This window comes from Rhineura floridana, chromosome 12 (genome assembly GCF_030035675.1).
Source record: "Rhineura floridana isolate rRhiFlo1 chromosome 12, rRhiFlo1.hap2, whole genome shotgun sequence".
Lineage (NCBI taxonomy): Eukaryota > Metazoa > Chordata > Lepidosauria > Squamata > Rhineuridae > Rhineura > Rhineura floridana.
Window position 1 is genome coordinate 5858128 of NC_084491.1, and position 20352 is coordinate 5878479.

At 47.5% G+C, this 20352-nt stretch overlaps 1 protein-coding gene across 2 annotated transcripts in view; it reads left to right on the forward strand.

Annotated features, from left to right (window-relative positions):
* ASTL (astacin like metalloendopeptidase) overlaps nucleotides 1–12961 on the forward strand; it is a 30103-nt gene extending 17142 nt beyond the window's left edge. The window contains exons 8-12 of one of the 2 annotated variants that reach the window (XM_061592953.1): nucleotides 1255–1403; nucleotides 3487–7668; nucleotides 8361–8483; nucleotides 9605–9735; nucleotides 12810–12961. In XM_061592953.1, the coding sequence (XP_061448937.1) occupies nucleotides 1255–1403; nucleotides 3487–7668; nucleotides 8361–8483; nucleotides 9605–9735; nucleotides 12810–12944 (4720 nt within the window). In that variant the 3' untranslated portion in view covers nucleotides 12945–12961. The remainder of the gene's footprint in view (nucleotides 1–1254; nucleotides 1404–3486; nucleotides 7669–8360; nucleotides 8484–9604; nucleotides 9736–12809) is intronic. The other variant, XM_061592954.1, reaches the window with a different exon arrangement.
* Nucleotides 12962–20352: the final 7391 nt, after the last annotated feature.

A 20352-nucleotide genomic window follows, 5' to 3' on the forward strand; every position in this document is an offset into this window, starting at 1 on the left:
CATCCTCCACAATTTCACAAAGATAATAGACAGAGGTCTTCAGGCAGTTCCTTCAATACTCTAGGATGCAGTTCATCAGGCCCTAGAGATTTGTCCTTGTTCAAAGTGATCAAGTATTCCTTGACCATTTGTCTACCAGTCTCAAGCTCCAATCCTGCCCCTTCAACTTCACATTTGCCAGGAGGATCAAAGTCCCTCTTTTGGGAAAAGATGGAGCTAAAGTAGGAATTGAGCACTTCTGCCTTTTCTTTGTCATCTGTTATCATTTTGCTGTCCTCATTGAGTAGCTGTGCCACCATTTCTTTTCTCTGTCTTTGACTATGGACGTACCTGAAGAAAGCTTTTTTTGTTGCTTTTAGCATCCCTCTCTAACCTCAGCTCATTCTCAGCTTTAGCCTTCCTGACACCATCCCTGCAATTCCGTGATACCTGCCTGTACTCTTCCTTTGTGGCCTGGCCTTCTTTCCACTTCCTGTATGTGTCCTTTTTTGTTTTCTAAGCCTTTCTCTAAGCCTTTTGTGATGCCACATTAGCTTCTTCTGCTGTCTTTCCACTTTTTTCCTTGCTGGAATTGTTTGCAATTGTGCCTTTAGAATTTCCTCTTTTAGAAACTTCCACCCACCTTGGACTCCTTTTCTCATTAGGGTTGCTTGCCATGGGACCTTACTTATCATTTTTCTGAGTTTATTAAAATTGGCTTTCCTGAAATCCAGGGTGCACCTATGGCTACTACTCTCAGCTTTTGCTTCCTTTAAAATCAAGAACTCAAGTATAACATGGTCACTTTCCCTCAAGAGTTCCTGTAACTGCCACTTCATCCACTAAGTCACTGCTCATCAACCTTGGATCCCCAGAAGTTGTCAGACTACAACTCCCATCAACCGCAGCCAGCTTAGCCAGCAGTCAAGGATGATGGGAGTTGAAGTCCAACAAAATCTGGGGACCCAAGGTTGAAGAACAGTGCACTAAGTCATCTCTGTTGGTTAGAATCAAGTCAAGGATAGCTGATCCTAGTTCCTTCCTCAGCCACTGACACTTCCAGTTAAAATGATTGGGTAGCAAGGGATGGGCAAGGCCCTCTTTTGCCTGAGACCCTCATGAGCTACTGCCAATCAGAGTAGGTGATACTGGTCTAAATGGAAAAATAGTTTGACCCAGATATAAGGCAGCTTCCTGTGTTAGGCAGAGCCAGGAGAGTCTATATGGGTATGTACAAGAGTGTCTCTCGCTGCTTCATCTTATTCCTTTCTCTAGTAGGAATGCCTTCAGCGTGACTGGCTTGCCCACCATTATACCACTCTCTGGTTCCTACACATTCCTTGGCCAAAGGTGGAACTTGAGCAATTCAGATATTGCCAGAGTCAACAAACTTTATAAGTGTTCTCAGGTTGCAACACAGCCAGGTAAGAAAATGAAGACTCGGCGAAGCTGAGTTTTGACTGCATTGAACTTAATAAGCTATAAACCTGTACAGACCCCAAAGTAGCAAACTTCTGCAACTCTTTGGGAAGGCATGATTAATCTGGCTTCCAAACCAGGTTAGATTGCTTGCATGGCGATGCTTTAGTTCCTCAGTCTGTCTTCCCCATATAGCTAAGGGTGCTTCTTTACATGAAATACCACAGTCTGTGTTCCCCAGCTGCAACCAGCTAAGATGTCCCAAGTGTGCCTGGTATGATACACATGAATAAATTCACACTTTGTCAGGGTTGGGTGAGAATTTCGATTCAGTTGGCATTTCTAGCAGAATTTATCAAATTTGCAATTTCCAAAACAATATGAGAACTGAAACACAGCCATCCTTCAAAGTTTGCATTTATTAGAATTTTGGGATCTAATTCAGCAACTAAACAACATTTACAAAAATGCACATAGTAGGGGAAAGTGTGCATAAAAATGAATACATGCATGAAAATAACATGCAAAAAGGCATGATGTGATGAGAAATGGCTTGCAAAAATGTGTACCTTTGTCAAAACTGCCTACAAAAATGTGTTTGGAGAAATTCGCACTAAAATGGAGGGGAATTTTCATGAGGATGTTTTTTAAAAAAAATCACAGATTGCTGTAGAAATGTAGAGAACCGAATTTAACACTGGAAAAATGAGAAACTGAGAGAACCGAAAGAGACAGGTCTTTCCATCCCTACTTTCGATGCACATTCTTGCGCACATCCCAATCTGTAAGCTTACCTTAGGTTTGGTTTCCCTGGCATGAAGGGCACTGGAGACTGTAGTGTCTTTTTGATAATTTTTTTTTCTTTATACACACACAGTATATTTTTTTTATAGCAGATGAGGTGCCAGTACTTGTACCATGACAAAAGTGCCAGGCGCCTGCACAACATGGTTGCCATGGGCAGTGAAAAAAGAGGTGCAAGTACTCCTTCATAGCATTAACATTCTAACAAATCTTGCTCCCCCTTTAGGTTTCCAGGGAGCCCCCCCCAAAAGTCATAGCTTTGGGTTCAGCACGGAAAGCAAGTCATAGAATCATAGAATAGTAGAGTTGGAAGGGGCCTATAAGGCCATCAAGTCACACCTCTGTGTCTTCCCAGCTCCAGAAAAGGCTAGACAAAGACTAGCCCCTGGCCTATTGTTCTACCTATAGGATGGCATGGCCTCCAGCCGGTGAGGGGGAGGCCTACCCCTTCCTTCTGGAGGCATCACTAGCTAGTTGTTTCTATGGCAGCACATCTGCATTTGACGAACTCTTTAGACATGTAAAAAGGGTGTTTAACAGGCTTGGATTGGGCCATTAACAAAGACTGGTTTGACCTTCAGCAGTTCCTTCTACTACAGACTTACAAAACCACTTGGAGGAGATCCAAAGACATCATCCAAACCAACCTACCCTGATCCTATAACTACATTAATGTGTGAAGCAGTGCTGTGCCAAATTTCTCCTCCCTTTCTAATTTTTTTTTAATATCAATTAATAAGTGAAGGAACCGCATTTGAAAACTATCAAAAGGGAAAGAAGTTTGGTGAAATTCTTATGGGTGGAGGGCAGTTTATTTTTATGCTTTCCTTATTTGGAAGTGGCTAAGAGGTGTTTGGGAATGCTCTCTTAGTCTCCAAACCTTCTTGCCAGTGGTCCATACTCTGTAGCCTTCCAGGGTGCTCACGTTTCAGTTTTTAAAATCCAGGAGGAAATGTGCAACTCCTCCTATGGGCTTTTTCAGATCAGGATGTAGTGTGGGCAGCTGGGTAGATGCAGAGTGCTGAAGAAATCTTTACAGAAAGAAAAACCTGCACCTTCACCAGCACAAGATAAGATCAAGACCCTACAACCACCAAAATTCAAAAGTCTCCTGAGAATGAGGGAGAAAAATGGAAGCTTCTATCACAGGGGAAGAGAAATTAGGGGAAGATTTTGGCACAGCATCACAGGTGTGAAGTAGCCCTGTTGGCTATCACACTGACAAATGTGGCTGGGAACGTGTATGTTAACTAGGTATAGAAGGACTAATCACTCTGTTTTCAGAAACAGCAACTGAGAGAGTTGTCGTGGAGAATATAATGGACTTCATTCCAAGTGAGCTCAAGCCCTGTACAACTGAAAACAAAGCCAAATTTTCTACTGTCTCTGCCAGAGAACTGCTCCCTCCTGCCAGAGAGCCTCTGGGCACCACTGTGCCAGCCAGCCAAGTTGTTGGTAAAACCTTGAGCACTACAGAAACCCAGGCGAAGGGGATTTGGTCACCTGGACCAGAGAAGCAAAACCAAAGCACAACACCTCTACACCCCCCTGGTGAAGCTGAAGGGAGTCAAAAATCCTGGATGGTTACAGAAGAGATGCCACAGCAAACCCAACCTGGAGAAACGGAGTCTCAAATGGTGAGCGGTGCGGCCCAGAAGACCTCTGTGTCGCAAGCTCTGCAGTATCTCACCAGTAGTGCAAGGGCGCTGAAAGAGCGGCCTCCAAGCTCTACGGAGGCCTACATACAAAGAGAGCAAAGCCTGACCGAAGCAAGGACAAGAGTAGCGCCAGAGGTGGAGCTTTCCCTTTCCTACCTGACAAAAACACCAATTCCTTTTCTAACAGAAACTGTCCAGGGAGCTGCCACAAGGCCTGGTAAAGAAGCTCCGCACCAGCCTCTTTCCGGAACAGCCATGCATGTAGAGCCTAGAGTAGAACTATCTGCCACTACGGAGGTGGGAAGCAGTGGGTCTGAGGGTGGCAATGGCTCCCCAAGCCCAACTGAGGGCCGTCCTTTCTCTGTGATGGAAAACCAAACCAAGGAACAACTGACGGAACTACTCCATCAGGCCATCGGCGTCTTTAGAAATGAAACTGGGAACCTTGCTTATACAAGCCCAATGGAAGGCGTCCAGACAAAAGCAACAAGCTTTTCATATATGACACCCTCTCCAGGAGGCACCAGTAACCCAGTCACAGCCTCCCCTGTTTGGGGGCTGGAAGAAACCCTGCAGAGTGAAGTGGGAAGCCTGGCTAGCTTTGGCACCGTTGGCAGCCAGGGCGGGATGGCAAAAAAGGAAGTGGGACGCTTCTACACCAAGAAAAGCAATGTGCCAACTTACACGCCGTCCTCAGCCAGCAGTAAACAGCATGCCACACACAAGCTGGCACCTGCTTTGTCCGCTGCTACTGAGGGGTCTCCAGCCCTTGCAAGTTCAGAGGCTCCGGAACGGCACCTTGGTCAGGCTGCTGCTGGAGCCTCATCCCCATGGACTGCCATCATGGGCCCTCTTGCTGTTTCAAGGCCATGGGTGGCAACTTCCTCAGAGAGCAGCCAGGTGCAAGTGGGACAGTTCTATCGGCCACCTGCTCAGCTGGCAAGGAAAGGCTACAGAACAGAGTCATCTGTTACACACATACCTCCAAGGTCTGTCATGGTGCAAGTTACTGAACCTGAGCTGGAGGCCCCTGGCCGGGCACAATTGTCCAGCCAGACATCCACTCTGGCAGAGCAGGCTTTGTTATCAATGGCTATGCATCCTCCAATAGGAACATCTCCTCTTCCTCCATCCCGTACTCCTAAAACCACTGGACCAAGGCATGAAGCTCCATGGATGCAACCAAGCAACACGAAAGGCTACAGCCATAGCGCCCTCAGCACAGGACGGACTCCCTTTGCTGATCTGTATGGGGAAGAATTTGAACACAGCAAAGAAACAACAACCATTACAACTACATGGCCAACGAGGGAGCGAAAGATGAATGTGAGCTATGGAAAAGAAGTTGGAACCAGACATCCTGAAGAAGCCAAGATTTGTGGGAGAGCTTCTTTGCAGACCCTGTTTCCCACTGAGCCATTTGGGAGCCAAATGCCCATCCGCCCTGGAAATGGGCTGGTAGGAACTCGAAGGCCATCTTCTCCTACCCTCTTGGTCGGAACTCGTGTAACTGGAGCAGGAAACAGTGTGATACAGACCAGGAATCCTAATGGCCCAGGAAAGGCAGCATCCCTAAGACAATGTGGTGGGGGATTGGCTGGCTCTTCCTCTGGACCAAAATCTTCATATATGGAGCGCACAACTAAGAGACTAGCGTCCGTAAACAAAAATGGCAAAACGGCAGCTACAAGCCAAAAGCGTCCAGGAATGGCAAGCAAAGAACAAAGCCCTACCTCAGAAGGTAAATCTCTGCCAGCGAGAGAAAGGAGTACTCTTCTCAAAGAAGACACTTTGCCAGCAGTGGTGAGTGAGCCGATGCGCACAATGCCACCTGAAAGGGCCCCAGAGAGAACTGTGGCAAGTGATAAAGGATTTGTTAGTGTTGCTTCGTTCAGTTTACCCACCATTTTGCTTCTTGGCAAACCAGCTTTGAAGGGGTCCCAAAGCTCTGCTGCATTGGGGAGAACGGAACCTGTGACTATCTCTGAGAGCCCATCTACACAATCCCTGGAAGCAAAAGCTTCCACTAAGCCTAAAGAAATCCTCACCTTTGCAGAAGGGGAAAGGACTGAGCCAGGAAATGCCACAGAACAGGTGTTCCTCCACGGAAGCCCTACTTGGAAAGGCCCAGCTGGCAGAAATGGGGCACAGTCTCCCTCATTGGATATGGAACCAGCAAGATTGCCTCAAGTTGCTATGGAAGGGACAGATCTGCTGCTGCCAACTGGCTCCCTAAAATCTCCCCGGCTCACAAACTTCAGTAGCCAACCAGTTCAGTCAACCAGCAGCCAACCCAGAAAGGAAGCCATGCCAACTATAGGAAAGGCTCTTACAGCGGATACAGCGTCTGTACCATCAACATACCTATCCAGGGCCACTCCTCTAGACACATGGGGAAACCAGGCAGCTATATCATCCGGTGCAAAGGAGGCTACACCTAGAATTTCCAAGGAACGTGGAGAAACTGTTGTAGAGACCTATGCCAGCACACTGGCTTCAGCTGAAACTCACAGAGTACCTTCTACTGGAGCATCCACTCTGGGATCCCCTGACAAACATGCAGCATCAACAGCTAAAATTCCACAATTCCAGCCTGTACTTCAAACTGAAATGGAGTACCTCAAAGGAGTGACATGGCCAGCTTCTGAAGTGACAACTTCAGGGCTGCTTTTGGAAGACAAAGGGAGGAGCCTGAGAAAGGAAAGCAGTAGGCATGTATCCAAAGAGATGGAGGGAGCCATAAATTCAGGTATTGGATCAAAGAGATCTGGACTGAATGGTGCTGGTACAGCAGGTGTCACCAGCTTGGGTACTAGACCCTCCTCCTCTCAATTAAGTTACACTAATTTCAGTGAGGAAAGGGAAGGGCACACAACTCTCCACAGGAAGAAAGGGACTGTGCATAGCTCTGCTGGTCCAACTAGCAAACCTATTTCTGGTGCCTCCACGTATCCTCACCTGGGCTACGGAACTACAGAAATAGTACCCTCTGTTCCTGGTGTCCAGAACTCTCCTGGCACTGAGCAGATGGAGACAGAGATGAGTTCAGTTGCAAAGTATCTGATGGGCATGGAAGATGCTTCTGTGACTGCTAAAGTCTCCCAGGTGCATCCCCAACCTCTTGGGTTGGCTGAAACTGGAATTTGGAAGTACAAAATTCCACATGTAACCAGAGGCCCAGAAGAGGTATATATTCACAATAAGCTTCCTCTAAGCAAGGGGACTCCTCTAGGAATAGGAAAGGGAAAGCAAACTGCTTCCTCTGCAGAATCATCCAGACAAGGCTCTGAGACCCGTATTGCAGTGAAGTTGGAGGAAATGTCTGGGAAGCAGACAAAGGAAACCAAGTCCAAGCAAAACAGGATATCCTCTATAAACAACCATAACTATCTCCGCCATGTTGACAAGCGGTCTTTGGCAGAGATAATGGCAACTCCAGCATCACTGATGGTGTCTCCACCAGCAGAAATTGGTCCTGGTCATGGATCTGTTGGCCACAAAGATGAGGCTCTCACAACACAAAATGTGGCAAGGGTAATGGAGTTAACAAAAGTTACAGGAATGTCCAGATCATTGGCTCTTCTTCAAAGGCTGCATTCTGCTCTGGAAAAGGCAGGAAACGACACAGTGGTCCACCACAGGACAGTAGTTCAGCCTCTGACCTTTTGCTCCTTTGAGAAGAACTTCTGTGGCTGGGAGCAAAGCAAGGATGATGACCTGGACTGGATGCTTGATGAGGGACGCGAGCAGTTTGCTCCTACTGTGGAAGGTAGAAACATCCTTGGAAAGTCTTGCAAGACCTCAGGTGGTAAGTGAATGCATGCTATGTTCTTATGTGGCTCCTGTTCCACTTTGGAATGTACTGAGGGTAGGGGTGGTTATCCAATGAAGCTGAAGGGTAGGAGATTCAGGACAGACAAGAAAAAGCACTACTTGACACAGCACAGTTAAAAATGTAAGGATTTTGCTATTACACAATGTAGCCATGGCCACCAACTTGGATGGCTTTAAAAGGGAAATAGACAAATTCATGGAGGATAAGACTGTTGATGGCTGCTAGCCATACCTCCACCATCAGTAAGCCTCTGGGAACCACCTGCTAGGGGAACACAAGAGGGAGACCATGCTTGGCCCACAAGTGGGACCTGAGAACTTCCCAGAGGCATTTAATTGCCACTGCGGCGACAACTATATGGTCCAATCCAGCAGAACTCTTGTGTAGGAGAACTTGCCAGTGGATAGTGATTGGGTTTTCTCATCTTCCACTTGACCTCTCTTGGTGAAGGCCAAACTGTGCCATAGGAGGCAGGTGCTTTACGGTAGTGACCTCTGCTTGTAGGAATATCTTCATTATTGATGTCTCATTCTCCTTCCCCCCCCCAGTTCCATTTACAGCTTGCCTTAAGGGGGGGAGGGGGGCTTCCTAACTTTAGGTCTAGATTTCAAGTCGCCTTAAGGATCATGATGGGCCAAGGTGTATCTGTGCCATCTCTTCACCAGGTGGTCATCTCTCCATGATGCCCTTGGCCCATATTCCTAGTCAAAAGGCTGTTCGGATCAGCCCAGTCGCGGATGGCATCAGATGTCTCAAGTTGTGGTACAGCCCAATGGACCCAGTCCTGGGTAAGTGGCCTCCCTATCAAAGGGCATGTGTGGAAAAAGGAAGACAGGCAGGCTGGCAATAGACAGTTAGCTTGGGAGGGTTGGACAGAATCTGTGTGTAGCATTACTCCATCCCTACTGCCAGCTGAGGACCTAACAAGTCTTTTAGGTGGCAAAAAGAAGCTTGATTCAAAACAAAGCACAACCTGGAACCCTAACTTGTTAAAACTCAACTTACGTGACCAGGGTTCACTCAGCCCTTGCTGCTCATGCGGAATACTAAGGGTGGTATTCAGTGCTAGTCCTATTCAGAGCAGACCCATCAAAGTTAATGGTCAGGAATGTAATTGTCTGCGGTCTCAGGTCTTGGACCTGGGTTCCTGTGCCCCCAGCATCCTACAAAGGCAATCAGCATGCAAGGGGAGTGTGTTAGCCCCTGAGAAGAGTCTTCTAATGTGCTTCCTTGTCCTTTCCTGCTGGTTGGAGCCAATCAGAGCAAAAGGAGGTGAGTCAGCCACTGAGAAGACTCTTTTCAGTAGCTAATACTCCTCCATCTCATGCTTATTGGCTCCTAGGGACATCTGTTGTTGTGGAAGGAGGCATTAACAAGGATCTCATTCTCAACCCAGCAGCAAAGGAGAAGGGGCGTGGCTGTAACTAACATAAAGGGACTCTGCACTTCTGAATTTGCCACTACGCCACTGAATGTGATTAGCTTAGGCTTGTTAATTTCAGTGGGTCTACTCTAAATAAGACTTACTTGAATAAAACCCTAAGCTTGCAGCAAAAAAACTCAAGTACCTTGGCATGTAGGTATGCTCTAGGTGGTCTACCTTGTGAGGACGCCTTCATCCTCGCCCACGTTTCTAATTCCTGCAGTACCAAGGCAAGACAACTAATGTGTGTGTTTGAGGGGATCCTGTTCGGAAAACTGAGTTGGGTCCCTCCATGGACACAGGGGAGGGAGTTCGAAAGGGTAGGTGCCACTGCACTAAAGATCCCCCTCCTGTGTTGTGCAGAACGGACTTCCTGATGAGATGGTATCTGCAGGAGGCCCTCACCTGCAGAGCGCAGTGATCGACTGGGTGTATATTCATTCATGCAGCATGATGCCTGTTTGCTGACCTGCTTCCTCCTTGCAGGTGAAATCACCATCTACACAAAGCTCCTGAATTCCTCTGAGTGGCACAAAGTGTGGTCTGTGAAGGGGAATCAAGGCACTGGCTGGCATCCAGTGACAATAGCTATTTCGGAGCTGTGTGAGCTGCTACAGGTAAGCATTTATGGCTTTGTCTTGAATGCATGACTGGCTAAAATGGCTTAAGGCAGTTGCTATTACAGGATATACTTTCCCAAATTCTCAAAGCTCTTGCATGCCTGGCAAATAAAACCAATGGGGAAATGAGTAGACTCAAAAGGCATCTCCTGCAGAAGCTGCACTGAGGTGCTTGGGAGCTGTGTGAGAGCTTCTGCAGCAGGAGAACTTCCCAGTGGGATCGCATTCCTAGACGGCTGTCAACCCTGGATGATAAGCTGCTACTGATACCGATGAAAGCTTCCCTCCCAGGCAAACAAAAGGTTTTGGGAGGGCTGTAGTGAGGGATTGTCTTGAGCAAAGCTTGAAAGATGATTTTTAAAAAGTAATAAATTAGTTACAATTACATGGCCCAAAAAAATAATAATTCCTGTTACAATTACAATTGCTGTGAAAGTAACTGATTACTTTTCTCAAAAGTAATCACTACAATTACATTTTGTTTACTTCTTTTAAAAAAACCTACAAGGTGCTGGCCTTGGCTGCTGCACATCTAAGTAGCCTAAAACAACGTTAAAAATAAACACACACATACAGAGGTAGTAAAATAATTCTTTTTATCCATAAGATAGCAATGGTGGTCTCTCCGCTGGTAAGGGAGGTGGGCAGGGAGGCAGAGGCCACAGCTCAGATCTTTGCATGTCAAACCAAGTGCAACCACACAAGCACACACTCAGCCAGCGAGCATAATCTCTCTCACCCACCTCCTGCACCCTGCCCTGCCATCAGCTAAGGGACACTCACCCAAGCAAACCTTTTCCCCTGAGATGCAAAAAAGTTAAAATACTGCAAATTTATTTATTTATTTATTATTTCAATTTATATACCACCCTTAGCAGAATAGCTCTCAGGGCGGTGAACAAACAAGATAAAATACAATATATCATAGTAAAAAATCACAAAAACATGTACAAACAACAGAAAGCACAACAAAAACAAAATACAACACAAATTAAAAAGGATACATGTTAAAAGTAGAAAGATTAAGAAAATTAAAAGATTAAAATGCCTGGGAGCATAAAAAGGTCTTTACCTGGCGCCGGAAAGATAGAAGTGTAGGCGCCAGGCGTGCCTCTTCGGGGAGGCTGTTCCACAACTCAGGGGCCACCACAGAAAAGGCCCTAGATCTAGTAACCACCCTCCGGGCTTCCCGATGAGCTGGTACCCGGAGGAGGGCCTTAGATTCTGAACGAAGTGAACGGGTAGGTTCATAGCGAGAGAGGCGTTCCACAAGGTATTGAGGTCCCACGCCGTGTAAGGCTTTATAGGTCAAAACCAGCACCTTGAATCTCACCCGGAAGCAAATAGGGAGCCAGTGCAGATGCGCCAGAATAGGTGTTATATGCGAAGACCGACTGGTCCTCGTCAATAGTCTGGCAGCTGCGTTCTGCACCAGCTGAAGCTTTCGAACTGTCTTCAAGGGCAGCCCTACGTAGAGCGCATTACAGTAATCCAATCTTGAAGTTACCAGAGCATGAACAACGGAGGCGAGGTCATCCCTGTCCAGATAGGGGCGTAGTTGGGCTACCAGACGAAGATGGTAAAATGCATTCTGTGGCACCGAGGCCACTTGGGCCTCGAGAGACAAGGAAGAATCGAAAAGAACCCCCAAACTATGTACCTGTTCTTTCAGGGGGAGTGTAACCCCATCCAGAACAGGGTGAACATCCACCATCTGAGCAGGGAAGGCGTTCACCAGCAGTGTCTCGGTCTTGTCTGGATTGAGTCTCAGTTTATTAGCTCTCATCCAGTCCATTATCGCGGTCAGGCAACGGTTCAGCCCATCAACAGACTCACCTGAAGAAGATGAAAAGGAGAAATAGAGCTGCGTGTCATCAGCATATTGATGGCAACGCACTCCAAAACTCCTGATGACCGCACCCAGCGGCTGCATGTAGATGTTGAAAAGCATGGGGGACAAGACCGACCCCTGAGGGACTCCACAATGGAGAGTCCATGGTGTCGAGTGATGTTCCCCAAGCACTACCTTCTGGTGACGGTCCGCGAAGTAGGAGCGGAACCACTGCCAAGCAGTGCCCCCGACACCCAACTCCGCGAGTCTCCCCAGAAGGATACCATGGTCGATGGTATCAAACGCCGCTGAGAGATCAAGGAGAATCAACAGAGTCACACTCCCCCTGTCCCTCTCCCGACAAAGGTCATCATACAGGGCGACCAAGGCTGTTTCGGTGCCAAAACCGGGCCTAAAACCGGATTGAAACGGATCTAGATGCAGCACAGTAGCCAGAGAGGGTGGTGGAGGCCACTTTGTGTGCCATGTGCAAAAGCAGTATTCACTCACTCTGTCTCACTCCCACTCCCACACACATACACACACACGTTGTCATCTTTCACCTCCACAGTTCTTTATCTCCATTCTGCTGCTGCCGCCTTCTCCTCCTTTATCTATGTTCTTGCCCTCCGGCTCCTTTTTCCCTCCACTCCATTCTTCACCACCACCATCCATTGTTTTAAACAATTGTTTTCTCCAGTCCACCCCGTCTCGCTCTCCGCCTTCTCCTTCGTCACCTCCTATGCACCCACAGAGCACGAGGGAAGAGCAACGCTGCACAGAAGCCCAGTTTGAGGCACATGATTTTCACCCACAAATGAGAGGAGCAGAAGACTTCCCCTGCTTCCCCCTGCCCCCAAAAGTAATGCTGGAACATTACAATTACTCCACAAATGTAATAAAATTACTCCTCGTTCTATTGCAATCAAAATGTAAAGGAATTACCCACTTGTTCCTCAAAAAGTAATGAATTACAAGTAATTACTTGTAACGAATTACTTCTGAGCTCTGGTCTTGACCTGCCTTCATATACTGTGTAGTCTCAAGTCCTGGAGGGGGGCAGAGGCTGTTGCAGCTGACATCATCTATGCTTAAAATGCACATTAGTTGCTACATGCCACATACATTCCATGAAGCTTGGCCTTTAATTCTAGGACTTTGAAAGAGGTGCAGGCAGTTGAGATTTTTCTGGTGGCTGGAATGAAACTATAGTCTCTGAGCACTCTCTTTCTCTCTGCAGGTGGCGCTGGAAGGGGTAGTTGGCCCCAAAGTGAGGTGTGGCACTGGAACTGATGATCTGTTTCTCTGTAGGAAGCCATGTGGACAATGTTACAATGACATTTCAAGGTTCTTGTGCAACAAGGGAACAAAATAAATTCAAGCATTCTCCAACTTTTTGTTGAAAGTTCTTCATTAAAATCAATCCTGGAGCAGGATACAACACAAATATAGAATGCATCATAAAAAAAGTAAAATATTAAAATAATGCCACCGCAGCAATACATCAGTGTTGCATTACAGCACCGTGGCAGTGACAGCCAATGTAACCAACCCCCTGAGTGAATAAATGTCTTTGCAGGACACCTAAAGCCCATCAAGGGTGCCATCAGCCAGATCTGTGAGAGGTGGGCAAAGGCAGAGTGCCACAATATAAAATGCCTCTTGGCCTATTGTGGCATGTTGCACCATCAGCAAATGTGGCACTGCTAAAAGAGGGCATCTCCACTTGGTCGCAAAGATGGAGTGGTGTGTAGGGGAGGAGGTGGTCCAGCAAATACCGAGGTGGAAGAGCGTTGATACACAGTGAGCCCTTCTCATCTTGGCATCCCACAACGAGAACAGGGCCTCAGTAGGGCCACTGGCTTGATCCACTAGAGGAATCTGCCAGGTTCCATTAGTCTCCAGGGGCAGATCATCCAAATCAGCCCCCCACACCTGTGGGATGGGGTTGATGCAAAAAGTCCAAACAGGGTTATGACCAGTATCACCCCTCTATCCAGACCACCCCTCGTCCCATTAGGGACAAAGACTAAGGTAGGAAGAGACTTGCCATTATGCTGCTGTGAGTGCATCTGTTTGGGAATGCGGGAGACAGACAATGTCTGTTAAGCTCTGGCCTTTTTTACTCAAAATCTGGGGTTTTAGAGATCAGATTATTTTTTCCCCGTTAAGTCGGCCTCTCACACACTTCACAACTGTTTGGTGGAGGTGGGAGGTGAGTTGCTTCCTTGGGGCTGCTGAGGAAAGGCAGCGGCAGGAGAGGATAGGGTGGGCCCGAAGGTCCTTGTGCTTTCCCCACACCTTCCACCCAGGAGGAAGGGGGCAGAAGGAGCCATGGGGGCCACCTTGCCATCCCCCAGCAGGGAGTGTGGAGGTTTCTCTGTGTGTGGGGGGGTGATGGCTCCCCTCACAGGTGTCCTCGCTTGGAGGCTCCTGTCTGCCTCCTCTGTGTTTCACAAAGGCCATCCTTCTGAGGTTGCTCCTCTTGTGCTGCCTCAGCAAAGGCGTGTGCAGCACCTTCCAAGCTTCTCTTAATCCCCCCCCCCGGAATGGTCTCATAGAAGCTCATAGAGTTGGACGGAACCTAGTAGGCGGCAGAGGCTCTTCCATGTGGGTGAATGGGGCACTGCCCACCAACCTCAGACTGTCCCTGCCTGCCTGTCTTCTTCCTAAATGTTTCCGAGTTCGATTCAAGGTGCTGGTTTTAACCTATAAAGCCTTACACGGCTTAGGACCACAATACCTGATGGAACACCTCTCCCGATATGAACCCACCCGTACACTACCCTCAACATCTAAGGCCCTCCTTTGGGTACCTGCTCCGAGGGAAGCTGGGAGGCTGACAATGAGGGAGAGGGCCTTCTCAGTGGTGGCCCCCAAATTATGGAATGATCTTGCTGACGAGGTGTGCCTGGCACCAACATTTACCTTTTGGTGCCAGGTCAAGACTTCTCCCAGGCATTCTAGCATGTGTTTTTAAATTGTTTTTAATTGTGTTTTTAAATTGTTTTTTGTGTTTTAAAATTTGTATATTTGCTTTTAATGTTTTTAATTGCTGTAAACCGCCCAGAGATCTTTGGCTATGGGGCGGTATATAAATGTAATAAGTACATAAATAACTTCGTCTCGGTACTGTCCTGTGAAACTCCACAGGAAGGAGGCTGGGGCAAAACTAGCACGAGTTGGTCCCCCTCTCATTGGCCCTGGATCCACCTGCTGTTGGGCTCCCTGCCTTCTGCCCCACCAGTCCCAACAGGCACCTGCCACCACTGCTTACAGGCCCTCTTGCCCCTGCTCCATGCTGGAGAGCCAGAGCATCCATAAGAGGTGGCTGTCCCTGCTGGGCCCGGGACAGAGCCCCACTTGGGCCCTCCCTCCAGTTTGCTTGAAGGATCATTCCTGAGCTGTCTTGGAGAAGAGTTTCCTCTTTCAACAAGCCTTTTAAGTTGAGACCTATCCCAGTCTGCATCTGTGTCAGAATTGTTTAATATGTTTTTAATAATGTTTTTAACCCTTTTTAAAGGTTGTTTAAAATGTTTTTAATGCTGTTTTGTTTTAATGTGTTTTAAGATCTGTTTTTATGATTTTTAAAGTGTTTTAGGGCTTTGTCTGCCGCCCTGGGCTGCTGCTGGGAGGAAGGGCAGGGTACAAATTAAATAAATAAATAAGAGTTTTGCAACTAGCTGTGGTGAGTCTTCCTAACAGTATTGTTCCGTGGCCAAAAGGGGAGGGGGGGGGAGAGAGGTGTAGGATGGCCAAGTGTCCTAGTTTACAAAGGGTCCTCCTCAGTTAGAAGGATAAAGAACCACATGGTGGATAGAGAGCTGGCGGGGCCTTGGAGGAGGGGCCCAGGAGCAGTTCACATGCAGCCAAGTCATCGTCTTCCCCGCTATGGTGATATTTAAATTACAATATTTCTAAATTTGCATCTACACATAGCAAATGCAACTTCTATGCAACCCTTTGGGTGATGCATTAGTGGACACTCTATAGGCAGTGGTTGGGTTACATGGATATTATTTAATGTTATCATGGCTGGCTCAAGACATTTTGCTGCCTGAAGTAAAAAAGACAAGATGCCCCCTCAACCCCATTCCACGCACACAGTTCAGCTGGACAGGCAGTTGGATCTTATTGCAGCGTTGGTGATGGGACAACGTCCTCCATCATAGCTGAGGGCAGCCTAGCCTTGGTGGCGCAGAGCATAGCAGCTCTAGGGGCTCTGGGGGAATGGTTAGGTGGCTGCTGCCACTCCTGGCAACCTCGCCTGAGGCAGTAGCCTCACTTTGCCCAATAGTAGGGCCATAGCTGGATGCTACCTTTACAATAATGTTGGGCTGCGAGAGTGATTGGTACCACAAGCTGCTAATGGAGCTTCATAGGTGAATGGGGACTTGAACCCAGCTCTCCTCCGTTCAGGTCAAATGCTGTTTTTGCCCTGGTTAACAAAGTAAGGATGGAGGAGGTTGACTCTGGAAATTACAATAATTGAAGCCCCCATTTATTTTGGCAAGGCTTGCAAAGGGGAATCCATTTCCTCATAGATTTGGGGCCATCAGCAGCACACTTGGGCAGCGGGCAAGGCTCCATACTTGGGATCACCCAATGGTGCCAGTTCTGGGTTCCCCGCACCAGGTGGCTGGGATCTGGGCAGCATCTACCACTTTAATTTCTCTCAGTGTCCTGGTCCAATGCTACGGCAGGGGCATTTGAGGCAATTAAAATGGTGTGCAGCTGGCATCAGCCATCCAGTACTGTCATGGGGGTGGGCATCAATGTAGCTGGAGGTCCTCCAGAGCACACTTTATCAGGGTCTCCTCAAACCTAGAGCCAGCCCTCTGGATTGAATTCAGGGTCTGCCCTACTATTAGGCAGAGAGAGGCAGTCACCTCAGGTGGCAGGTGCCAGGGGCTGGGGGTGGAAAAAGAGAAGGGATGGTGATCAGAGCTGGGTGCATCATGGTAGCCTGTCCTGCACCTCCTATGAGAACCTGCTGCTCAGAGGCGCAGTGGATACCCTCCTCTTGCCAGCTTCAGCATAAGCTTCCAGCTGCCAGTCTAGCTGGCATCTGCATGTGGAACAGGAGGGGGATGCCATTTTGTCCTTCACCTCAGGCAACAAAATGTCCATGGTCATTAGTGGGCTGGGATAGGGTGCCAGTTGGGGTTTTACCTCAGGCCTAAACTCTCTATGACAGGTGTGAATCTCTTTATTATTTTTCAAGGAAAGCCATTCCTCAAAAGTTGGAATCTTGAAGGGAAGGGGAAGAGGAGAAGTTGTGTATATCTTTCTTCTCTGCTTCTGCTACGTCTGCTCTTATAAAGGGGACAGCGAGGAGATGTACAGGTCCCACCCTTATCCCCGCCAACGATAGAAAAGGAGCTAGATGGGGTAATATTGAGCATTAAAAATACTTGGCTGGAAATGGGCTAATCAGCCCCTTCTCCCCCAACCCTCAAGATTCCAGCCATTAATTGGGGTGGTGGTGAAAGGATGATTTTGCTCCATGCATGATGTACTTTGCCAGTGAAATGTGTTGGGCTGATCTGGGCTAGTGAACTTCTCGGTCAACAGAGGGCGCTCCTGTGCCATTCTTCCCATCCCATCTCCACAGAAACTTTTTTTAAAAAGTTATATATGTATGATGTTTACCCCAGTCATAGGCTGCAACCAGGAGAGATGTAGGAGATTTGTGATGAGGATCTCCTGGGTTGTTCTTTTAAAACAAGTGTGGCATCAGATGATGGGGGGGAGGGGAGCACGTCAGGGGCAGTTCACCATCTTCTTTCTGCACCATTTTTCTAAAGTAGTTCGGGGGTGGGGAGGCTTTTAACTCAAGGAATAAAACCCAAAGAACAAGAGATTCCTGTCTTGCTGTCCTGCCTGCAGGGAATGTTGCTTGGCTGCTCGTATCTGGAACAGGAGAAGAAAAACCCTTCCCCCTCCTTCAGGACTGACCCAGGACCAGGGTGGAGACCTTTGGCCCTCCAGGCATGGCTGAACTGCAACTCTCATCAGCTCTATCAAGCCTGGCCAATGGCCACAGATGATGGGAGTTATAGTTCAGCAACAGCAGGTGGGCAGAAGGAACCCCCCCAAAACCTGCCCAAGGCATGCAGGTGGCAATTCTACTATACACCTTACCTCGGGGCAAGTCCCATTGAACTCAGTGGAGCTTACCTCTGAGTAAACATGCCTAGGATTGTGCTGTCAGCTGTCTGGGCAAAAGAGAAACCAGCCTTCTCCAATTTCATGGAGGGAAGCCCATCTAGAGTGGCAGCTGGATAGTGCTTCAACAAGAGGACTGGACTCTTTCACCATCCCAGAGGGCAGCAGGCTAACTTGGGGGGCAGCAACAAGCAAGCTTCCCCTCTGCTGGGGTGCTGCCTCAGCGGCATGGGAATCGTTGGGAGGCTGAGGAGGAAGGACTGGGGGGCGGTGTCTGGTGCCACCCCTAGAATCTGCCACTTGGGGTGCTCCCCTTTAATCCTCCCTGTCCCATCCCAAGAGAACTCTCTGTATGGGTTGTACAGCATGACATTGCTGTTTTGGGCACTAGGAAAATAGTTACCCCCTCCCGAACTAAATTGTCTACTCCAGCTTTCCCCAACCGTATGCCCTCCAGATGTTTGGGAGTACAGCTCCCATCAAACCTAGTCAGCCGAGCCTATGGTCAGGGTTGATGGCAGCTATAGTCCAAAACGCCTGGAGGGCACCAAATTGGGGAAGGCTGATCTAATGGCTTTGAGTATGTGTGTGCCTATCCTAGAAATAAATGGAGTGTTTTTAACTTGCACAAGTCAGCTGGCCCTATGCGTGAAAAGCTGTCAATGCAAAGGGTGCCCACAAGAAACTCTTTGTGTAAATCAGATCAAATGGCAAAACATCCTTTACTCATATGAACCTGCTGTTTACTGAATCATCTAGCCCACTATAGTCTGCACTGATTGGCGGCAGCTCTCCTGGGACAAAGCCCTTTCCCAGCACCCAAGACCTTTCTAAACTGGAGATGCAAAGGACTGAACCTCAGACCTTGCATGTTGATGGTGTCACTGGTGGATGCTGCCCAGCTGGTACTAACCCATGACAGGACCTTCTCAGTAGTGGCATCCCATTGGTGGAACACTCTCCCTGGTGAGGTATGTCTGGGCTCCTACTGGGAGGAAGGGCAGGATATAAATTTTAATCATATTTTCACCACTCCTGTTTACCCAGACATTTGTTGACTACACAATAATGTTCCTGGCAATATTGACATTATTAGCTGTGAAGATATGGGGTTGTTTTTAAATATTTTTAGAAGCTCTTGTTCTTGTTTTTGTTGGATAAACAACATACAAACAGAAAGAAGCAAGGAACAGTCTTCATGCCCCCCGCCCCCGTCATTTCTGAATGTTCTTAATGTTTTTACTTGTTTTGTTTAATTGGGTCGTTTACTGCTTTGTTGTTTGCCATCCTCGGCTCCTTTGGGAGGACGGGCAGGATTGAAAATGAATAAATATATGTCACCTATCAAATGCAGGTCAAATATAAAGGGTTGTATTCAACTATCAACTAACTTTTACTCAGAGTGGACCCACTGAAATAATAGACCTAAGTTGGCCATGGCCGTTAATTTCAATGGGTCTGCTCTAAGTAAGTTAGTTGAAAGCAACCTAAACTGTGCAATATCCACTAAAACTAAATAGCACCAAATATTTATTTTCTTTATTTATTGTTTGATTTATATCCCGCCCTTCCTCCCAGTAGGAGTGTAGGGCGGCAAGGACATCAAATGCACACAATCAAATATCCAGTTATTTATCCAGAGAATGATCTGCAGAATTGTTGACATTTCATGCAAGAGAATTTTGGGGAGCAGCCTCTCTGCAACTCTAACCAGTCATTGTGCCTGTGAGGCAAACAGCATGTGCCTGAGGAAGGCAAAAGAGTTGGCAACGTGCAAGCACCCTAACAGCTCCTTAATGGAGGTATTTAGACTTTGTTGTTTCTGCAAAAGACAGGCGCTGCGTTCCAATCTGTTTGAAAGCCAGTAATGGATAGGAGCCTTCTCCAAAATCTCTGTCGCCAAAATATGAGGCAATGTGGTTAGATGAACAGGATATGGGTCTGAGAGACAAGTTGTTACTCTATCAGTGCTGTGACTGTTTGCCGGCCAGCCCCTCACAGGCCTCTCCTTGGCCTTCCATTTTCTGTCGGCTCCATTTATAATTGTAAGCTGTCTGGGGCAGAGACTGTCTGCCTTTCAGAGTCGGCACTTTACAGCACTTAGCACAAACAGGCTTTGGTATCCCGGGGGGCCTCTAATGATTATTATTACCATATTTCTGCTGTTCCCCAAACAGTCTTTTTCTGCTTGATGGGGGGAAAAGTGGTTCTGACAGAAAGACTGGCTCTGGCAGAATGTGGATGAGCTGTATCGAGAAGTTCTGGGCTCAGGTAATTTCTAATTCTCTTAATAATTCACCGTGCAGATAGGGAGGAAGAGGAGTCTCTTGCTCTTTTCCTCACAACTGAAAAATTGTGACGTCTGCCATGTAAACAAACATCCCCTCCTTTTGTGCGTTTGATATCCACCAACTCAGTGTGATCTCACAGGCTTCTCTTTCCTTGTAATTTTTCAGCAGTTTAATTGCTCTTAGCAGCCCACCCTCCTCCTCACACACACAAATGTTGTGCAATGAAGAAGCAACCATGGAAAATTCAACATTCTTTTTAACAATTACGCTTCACAGGATTTGTACGTTTATTGTGGCATGTAAGAGCATATTTGTAATGAAAGA